Source organism: Protobothrops mucrosquamatus, unplaced genomic scaffold (genome assembly GCF_001527695.2).
Source record: "Protobothrops mucrosquamatus isolate PMUCROS unplaced genomic scaffold, P.Mucros_1.0 scaffold2860, whole genome shotgun sequence".
NCBI classification, from domain to species: domain Eukaryota; kingdom Metazoa; phylum Chordata; class Lepidosauria; order Squamata; family Viperidae; genus Protobothrops; species Protobothrops mucrosquamatus.
The window spans coordinates 175,603-184,549 of record NW_015388890.1 but is presented as its reverse complement, the minus strand read 5'-3'; the positions used below and the strand labels follow the sequence as shown (position 1 = coordinate 184,549).

The following is an 8,947-nucleotide window of genomic DNA, read 5'->3' as shown; positions in this document are numbered from 1 at the left end:
ACTAAGGAGAAATTTCCTGACAGTTAGAACAATTAACCAGTGGAACAACCTGCCTCCAGAAGCTGTGAATGCTCCAACACTGGAAGTTTTTAAGAAGAGACTGGACAGCCATTTGTCTGAAATGGTATAGGGTTTCCTGCCTGAGCAGGGGGTTGGACTAGATGACCTCCAATGTCCCTTCCAACATTATTATTGTTGTTGTTGTTGTTGTTGTTGTTATTATTATTATTGGGATTATGGAGAAGCAAAGTGGGTACCACTGAAGATGCTTCAATAGAAGTTGGAAGATCCAGATTCCAGATTCGCCTTCAGTTATGGAAGCTCCTTTGGGGATGTGGATCAGTTCTTCTCTCTCCTAGCCTGGTCTAGTGGTGAAAGTATTGGACTAGCACCAAGGAGAAACAGGTTCTAGGTTCCTCTTCAGCCACAGAAGCTCCCTGATAGTCTCTGGGTCAGTTCTTCTCTCTCAACCTGGTCTAGTAGTAGAAGTGTTGGACCGACACTAGGGAGAGCCAGGTTCTAGGTTCTCCTTCTGTCACAGAAATTCCGTGAGAGAACTTGGGGGTCCCTCTCTTGTAGACAGGAGCCAGTGTGCTCTAAAAGGGAAAGCTGTTGAACTAGGAGTTAGGAAACACTGGTTCTAATCCTCCCTTAGACATGCTGGCTGGGGAATTCTGGGAATTCTATTCACCTTAAAGTTGCCAATGTTGAGAACAATTGTTCTAGAGGCATCCGGGTCAACAGCATTGTACCAATATTGCAGTAATGAGGGCAGGCTTTCTAACCTGAAATTCCACAGATGGATGAAGACAATGATTTATTAGATTTAGTAAGGTCAATTTATTAAGGCCACCCACTCCAAAGGATGGTGTAAATCACTAACGTGTGCAGTGCTGGGATTCAAATATGTGAACAACCGGTTCTCTGTGTGGATGTCACTTCCGGAAGTCCATTCTGAGCCTGGGCAACAAAAAATTAGCTACCGGTTCTGCCAAACTGGTGCAAAGTGGCTGAATCCCCCCACCACCACTGAGCGTGTGTCTTGAAACAGGTTTTTAGGATGCCCTGCTGTCATTTCCTATGGGCCTGCTCCACTGAACACTTCTGAAGCCGTCACCCATGCCCACGTCAGCTGGAGATAATGGGAGCTGTAGCCCTGATAGGGCACTAGAGTACATCTGATCTGGTGGTGAAAAATGTTAAGACTGGCAACCCCCAACCCCACCCCACCCCGAGATATGATAGTTTGAGAGCAAAGCAGCCTCCTAATTGATAGGTAGAAAGTGGATCCAAAGAGGCCCGGGACTGCAGACANCCCCCAAACGGCATTTCCCCCATTACTCCGTCTCCCCCGCACGTCTCCTGCAGTCCGGGCAAGTCGAGGCATTTCCCCCCCCCCCCGAGCTCCGCCCACCGGCCTTTTCCAAACACGCAACCTCACCCGGCTGCCCCGACGTCGCTCGTTCGGCCTTGGGAATCCCTCGTGCGTCTTCGGATGACTCACGCGTCAACCCGGCGCCGCCGTCTATAAAACTCCACCCGCCTGGCTTGCAGGCAAGTCAGATTGAGAAGCAAGCGGGAGGGAGGACAGATAGATAGATAGATAGATCGATAGTTCGGTTGATTGATTGATTAGCGGGAGGACCGATTGACGGGCAGATCGAGCCAGGGACAAGGCTGAACTTTGCGACGGGGGACCTGCTGGGCTCGAGGCAGCGCTCGTGGATGATGGGAAAGCTCCGCGGCTCCGTGATGCCCATGGATCCTCTGGGCAAAATGGGGCTGCTGTGCCAAGCGTGCGGGTTCCTCTTGGCCAACCCGCAGCAGGCGGAATGCGGGCATCGCTACTGCCGGAGATGCGTGAAAGGACTCTTCAGGTGAGGGGCAAGAAGGATCTGGGGCGGGGAGGGCTAATCTCGACCTGGCAGTGGGGTGCCTTCCCAGCTCAGACTTTGGATTACAAGTCCCATCATGCTCCGCCAGAACTCGAAAGGGTCCGGCATGCGGGGACGGAGAATGCTCGTGTTGTACTGCGCATCTGGATTTGCTGGTTGGGTTGTGTTCCTTGGTACCTCCGCGGATTGGCGGGGACGGGTGTGTGTGTGTGTGTCAGATAAGTCACTTCCAGTAGGGAATTTGGTGCTGGGAATCACGGGGCCCGAATTGATGGGGCTAGAAAAACGAAGAACTTTGGAGCAGGATTGTGCTTGGCAAGTTGGTTGTTAGATTAAATCAGTATTTCTCAACCTTGGCAATTTGAAGGTGGGTAGACTTCAGTTCCCAGAATGCCGCTCTTCTTACGGTAATAAGTTGGCAGAAGAGCCTTTTCAGTTTCAGCTCAAGACTGATTTATTGGTTAAGTGCCATCAAGTCATTTGGGATTTCTACTGATCACAATGATAGATTTTTCTCCGGATGGTAGTTGGTTCTGATCTTAATAGGGCTGAGCTTACTGATCAGCCGCCTTTCCTCTGGATTGAAATGAACTGTGAATTAAATTCTTATTTTGCTTTTTTTTTTTTTTTTTTCCAATTTCAGGCTTCGACCTGGTTAATACATAATTATCATCAGATTGCTTGCTAATTTCCTACATTTTTTTGCTTATTCTCATGTGGGTTTTTTTTAAATAGATTCATTATTTTCATAATCTGTATTACGTATAAAATATAAATCTAAAAATGCAGAATCTGTAAAAAGCTCTCCCTATTCTGTATTCAGATAAGCTGAATACAGAATTAATGAGGTTTTCCTCAGAATTCTGCCCTTTTGATGGGTTTTTATTGCTAGATGCCTTGAGCACTATTTTCATTTTCCTGGTTAAGAAAGGACAGACCCAAAACAAAATGGATTCAATAAATCAAATCATAAAACGTGCTTATATTGCCTAAGTATAAGGGAATAGCAAAGGGATAAGTGGGATCGGGCAGACGTTGAAGGATAGAAGCAACAGGTGGTTGTTAGGAATGTGTGTGTGCGTCAGAGTTCTTTCAAAATTGCCCACAGTTCTGTTGTTGGATTTTCACTCGGTTCACCTTCTTCTTTCTTTTCTTCCTCAGGGACACAGAGAAAATAGTGTCCTGCTTTACGTGTAACAAGGTCCTGCATCTCAAGGAGGTGAGTTTCAAGATAATTGTTCTCAGACTTGAACAACCCTGTACAGGTAGTCCTTGGCTTACAACCATTTGTTTAGCGACCATTTGAAGTTACAGTGGTATTGAAAAGGTGACTTATTAGTTCTTGACCATCGCAGCATTCCCCCCTGTCACATGATCAAAATGTGGGTGTTCGGCAACCAGCATGCATTTATGATGGTTGCCGGATCTTGAGGTCTCATGACCACCATTTGCAACCTTCCCACAGCTGGCTTCCAACAAGCAAAGTCAAGATTTGTTTACTTAACAACCATGGTAAAAAGGTTATATAGCAGGTGTGATTCACTTAACAACTGCCTTGCTTAGCAATGGATATTCTGGTCTCAGTTGTGGTTGTAAGTCAAGGACTACCTGTTAAAACACCCAACAGCCAAAGAGATTGTGAGTGGGTAGGAAGAAAAAAATTGAGTTTCAACTCCTGTAGTGTAAGAGGCATTGATGCCCTTTAGTACCCTTGTAGACAATCATTTGCTTCAGTTGGTTTCATCCCTGTTCGCCAGACAGATTCTTTCCAGCTGATTCTTTCTCCCTTGGAAATTAGTTTAGCCGTGTAAAGTCAGAAAACCTACTGGAGCTAGATGGGCTGATGGCTTGTTCTAGCAGGGGGTCTCCTGATATTCTCAAAAATGTGCTTCACAAGCCAAAATAAGTCATATGATTGATTGGCATAATGGAAGCTCCATCCAGTGGGGGAGAGCAATTGTAACTTAAAGATGGTCTGTAGGATGAAGGGGTAAAAACTGGACCAAGGTGGAACTTCACTACCCATGGCAGAAGCTACATTACCACCACAGAGTTTAGAGGGGTTCAAGCCACCTAGATTGCATTCACCCTTTTCTGTAAGATCTTGCCACTAATTCTCAGGATCTTCTGCCCGGCGTTATTACCGTATCTCAGTTCACCTAATAGCAGAGGTCATCCTATTGGTGGAGGCTGATGTTAAAAGGGAGGATATGGATTTAATGTTACCACGATCAACTCTTATCCTTGTCATCTGACTTCTTGAATCTCTCAGTTCCACAGTGACAAAGCAGCAGAGAACGATGCTCTTGACACCCAGATAGCCTGCCCAAATTTTGACTGCAGGTGGACAGGAACTCTGAAATCATATCAGGTATTTTCAATGAACCTATTTACTTTCATTGCTTTTCAATCAGCCCCCAAGTTTGCTGTTAAAAAGATGTTAATATCTCATTGAGATTTAATGTGATACTGGTTATGAACCAGCTGGGAATCTTTGGTCCATAACTGTGATCAAAATTTTCATAATGAATAGTACTGTTAATATCATGGGAAGGTTAGAAATATCAGTAAGAAAAACCCAACAGCTAAATGAAGTATTTGCTGGATTTTTAAAATCATATATCTTCATTGAGGAAAGAGCTAGAGCTATGTGACAAGACTGGGGAAAAGTATGTCCCAGAAACAAACTGATGTATTGTTTGTTATGAAGGCATTAGACTAGGAATATCTAAAAGAGCTTATCTGGCTACTAATATAAAATTAATGTACAATTCCCTGGGATCTTTTTCGGAAGAAATCCATAAGGGTTAAAACTTTAAAATGTGTCTTACATGGACTTTTGGCAGGTTTTAGAACCTCTCAGGTAGTAGCACATAACCATGTAGACTAGATACAGTATGTCTGGATATGTCTCAGAGTCATGATCAAGTGTCAAAAGCCCTGACTCATAGTTTGAACCATGCTGTCCTGATTTTTAATTGTAGGAGCATTTATGCCTCCCTGCGGCACCTATTGGAACTACAAAAGATGCTACTTTAACTCCTGGAGATCAAATTGAGAGTAAAGAGAAGGAAGCACACTGGACTGTCACTGCCCCTGTTATGGTGAGTTACCGGATAAACCTTGAAAGCCTAATTCTTTTCCAAAGCATTCTTCAATGGTCGATTTTAAGTGATCATTATAGGAAGTCATAGATACTAATTTAAATGGTTTTATAAAGGCATTGGACACATTCTTGGCGAATAAGAATTCATGGAGCACCAGAGGAACCAGATCAGGTGTCTTATAGCTTCTAGTCTACAGTACATGGTTATGTGCTACTGCCTGAATCATGGACAAATCCTAAGTACTAGTTATTAGAAAGTAACAATACAGGAGGCTATAGTCGCAAACCATATATTCTTGCCTTTTTTTTGAGTTACTAATGCATCTGGTTGGCTACTCTGTGGACTCTTCATATATTCTTAAGCTACCACTAGGTTCCAAAGAGAACCTAGCCACTTGTAGAAAGAAGCACTGAAAGATTGAAGAAGATCCTCAAGAGAAATTGGGTGGTTTCAATCAACACATGACAGCACAACCTGAATAAATGTCACTCAGAATGCAATGCTTAGAGAAAGGTTGAATTTATTGTAGGGTCCTATTTAGTAATTATGAGCAAAGCAGCTGAATTAAGAGGAAAATGATAGCACTTTGAGAACAATGGGGTGGGGGAAGAGAACTGCCTTGGTTTTGTGCCTCCAATTCTGGGTCTGTTTCTGATGTGAATTTATCTTCTCCTTCTCTAGGGTAGTCCTTCGCTGAACATCGAAGCTGTCCAGTTGCGTATGGAGGCCCTGGAGCTGATGGTTGCATCTTTGCGTCGGCAGCTGAATCAGCAAGTCTCCAACGTGAAAACTCTCCAACACAGCTGCTCCCAGTATGAGGAGTTGCTCAAAATTTCTCAGGAAATACGTAATTGTCCTCATGGAACCAAAGGTTCTGGACCATCCTCACAAGAGCTGGTCAGCACTGATGGAATCTTGATATGGAAGGTAGAGAATTTCTCCAAACTCCTGAAGGACGCCAAAAGTGGGAAAAGACAATCCATCTTCTCTCCAGCCTTCGCCACCCATCCTTTCGGATACCGCCTCTACGTCCGACTGTACCCTGATGGAGACGGTGTAGGCAAGGGTGGCCACCTTTCACTCTTCCTGGCTTTGGCCAAAGGGCCTTACGACGACATTCTGCCTTGGCCTTTCCGACAAAAGGTCACCTTCTCTCTCTTGGATCCCATGCGAAGGAAGTCACCTCTGGTGGAGACCTTCCTCCCAGATCCCCAAAGCACTTCTTTCCAGCAACCTCACCAGAGACTCAATGTGGCCAGTGGAAGCCCTCTATTTGCCAGCCATGTTGAGATTCCCAGCTACCTCAAAGATGACACTCTGTATCTCAAAGTAGTGGTGGATTTGACTGGAATAGACATTTAATGCTGGAAAGAGATGGAGAGATTCTATGGTGAAGATATGCTGCATTTCCATAACTTTTGATACTTCATTTTTTTTAATCAAATTGTTTTTTTCTTTACTAGCACCCAACTGTGTCAACCACAATTTCTATTTCAAAACAGATCATCATCTGCTTCTCAGAATCATCTAAAACCTTATTGTTTTGGCTTGAACTCATGGGAAATCGATCCTTGATTATGCTCAGACTGAGGTTGACCATCCTCTAAACTTTACAGCACTTATGGGATTTTTATGGACAGCTATTGGAGAACGTCTGTTAAATGCAGAGAAATGTGGGAAATGTTTTTCGGTGGACAAGAATGTTAAATGCCTTCCTGAATAATAGCTACTATATTTATCTGGGGGGGAAAAAGACTAGCTTTCTCCAGATCAGAACATTACCATGGGACAATTGTGGATTCACCAAGAATTGGTAAACCAGGGAGATTTTGCTATCTATTAACCTGTGATGTGGAAATCCAAAGACATGTTTCTTATGGACAAAGTAGAATAATTTGTAAAAAAAATACCCAAAGTGCAAATGTTCAGCTCTTTTGTTACACTGCTCCCAGTTTGTTAAAATACACGTTTGGCATAAAAAATACGTTAAAAATAGAAAGGTTTTCCATTGATGACCCTTTGTGATAAATTATTATGTAGGGGAATTACAACACAAAATAGGACATTTGGAGTGGTATATTGTATGTGTGAATTTGGGCAGGTGTTTTCCTATTAAACTTTAGCATGGGTTGAATGAACCTGATTGTTTTAAAATGCCAGTATTGATTGTTAATTATATCAATAGCACTATTTATGGAAAAGGGACTTTGCAATAACAACTAAGGAGTTTAAGTTGAACATCCTTGGTCTTGACATTTCTTTCTACCTCGCATTCTTATTTATTAACAACTCTGGTATTTATTATATAAGAGTACCTGTGTACTGATATTGAATAAAACATTAAAGTGTATTTATATGATTGATGAAAAGTGTTTTATGTTGATATTGTAGGAGAAGAAAATAAAGTAAATATTGTAATGAACTGATGTTTAGGTTCACTTTTCCTTTAAGATTTAAACCATGATTTTTCTTTAATGTGGTTCTTGGGTAATTATTAAATAGAGAAGTTGTCCAAGTACTTCAATGATGCAGTGATTCTGCTAATCCTCAAAAAATATTTTACTATGGGAAATTTAGAGGCATTGGTCCTAGCCCATTATGTGGGGGTGGAAAAAAGGCAGATTTTCTGGCTCAATCTGGTAGGACCAAAGCAAATTGGTTACAAGGATGTCAGGCCAAAATAAATATCAGAATTTTCCTTTGGCAAAGAAACAGGGACTGGAACTCTCTTTTTGATTTGTTATCACTATGGCTGCTTGACTAATCGACATTCATAAATATAGAAGTAGTCCTTGACTTACAATCATTTATTTAATTACTGTTTGAAGTTACAACGGCACTTAAATAGTGACTTATGACCGTTTTTCACGCATCCTCATGGTCACATGATCAAAATTCAGATGCTCGCCAAACTGGCCATAAATATGGTTGCAGTGTCCCACCATCCCAGTGATCACCTTTTGCGACCTTATGACAAGCAAAGTCAATGGGGAAGCCAGTTTCACTTAACAACTGTGTCACTAACTTAGTGATTCACTTAACAACCGTGGCAAGAAAAGTTGTAAAATGGGGCAAAACAAAAACTGTCTCGCTTAGCAACAGAAATTTTGGGCTCAGTTGTGACTGTAAGTGGAGAACTACCTCGTCTCAGTTGCCCAAATGCTTTTTGTGACAATATGATTCTGCTAGCCTTGAATTAAAAATTTCACTTTAGGTGTGACAGATTCAGGATTGATGCAGATTTCAAGCAGACTGCACACACATCAGTTCCGCCTGGAAAGTACTTTACCCTGAATCTATACACTGCTTCGCATTACAAAAGAAAGATCACTTATCGCTTTCTAATTTACAATTAGTACACACACACACACAAAAATCACAAATCGCAATCCCATGACATTGGAATGCTGCAAATGGTCAAAAATGCAAATGCCCAAAATGTGGTATTGTCATGGGGAGGTTGTGGGCAGGGTGGCCATCGTAATTTCTACGACAGGTTGTTAGTAGCTTTTTAAAAGTTGATTGTGACTTTAAAGGGTCGTTAACAGACCAATTATAAGCAGAGGACTACCTCTATAGGTATTTCTTGACTTACCATCATGCTTTTAGCTACCATTGGAAGTTACGGTGGTGCTAAATGAAGGGACTTTATGAATCTTGCCCGATATTGCAGCCATAGCAACACCCCCAATGGTCACATGACCAGAATCAGGGCACATAGCAGCCCATCTGCGCTTACGGCCACAAGGGTGCTACAATTCCTAGCACCTACCTATCTCGCTCCCGCCATCTATGTCTTTTTGCCCCCTGCTGCCCTAAGCCCTACTCTACTACCCTATCTCACCTGCCATCATCTTGCTCCCATTGCCCACTCGGCCTAGTTGCTGGGCTGTTTGGGGCGGGCTCCGTGTGGTAAAAATAGAAAAAAAAAACCACCACAAAGCA

At 42.7% G+C, this 8,947-nt stretch overlaps 1 protein-coding gene across 1 annotated transcript; it reads left to right on the top strand.

Moving 5' to 3' along the window:
* Positions 1 to 1,630: 1,630 nt before the first annotated feature.
* LOC107296550 (TNF receptor-associated factor 2) lies at positions 1,631 to 7,409 on the top strand. The gene is made up of 5 exons (XM_015825878.1): positions 1,631 to 1,877; positions 3,057 to 3,114; positions 4,168 to 4,266; positions 4,880 to 4,999; positions 5,684 to 7,409. The coding sequence occupies exons 1-5, from the start codon at positions 1,726 to 1,728 to the stop codon at positions 6,362 to 6,364; spliced, it is 1,110 nt and encodes a 369-aa protein (XP_015681364.1). The 5' UTR covers positions 1,631 to 1,725; the 3' UTR covers positions 6,365 to 7,409.
* The last annotated feature ends 1,538 nt before the right edge of the window (positions 7,410 to 8,947 follow it).

Bases quoted from the DNA above. Each gene is read 5' to 3' on its own strand.
- LOC107296550 (XM_015825878.1), top strand. From the start codon at position 1,726: ATGATGGGAAAGCTCCGCGGCTCCGTGATGCCCATGGATCCTCTGGGC. The intron at 4,267-4,879 runs GTATTTTCAATG...TTTTAATTGTAG, and splicing joins GAACTCTGAAATCATATCAG to GAGCATTTATGCCTCCCTGC. The intron at 5,000-5,683 runs GTGAGTTACCGG...CTCCTTCTCTAG, and splicing joins CTGTCACTGCCCCTGTTATG to GGTAGTCCTTCGCTGAACAT.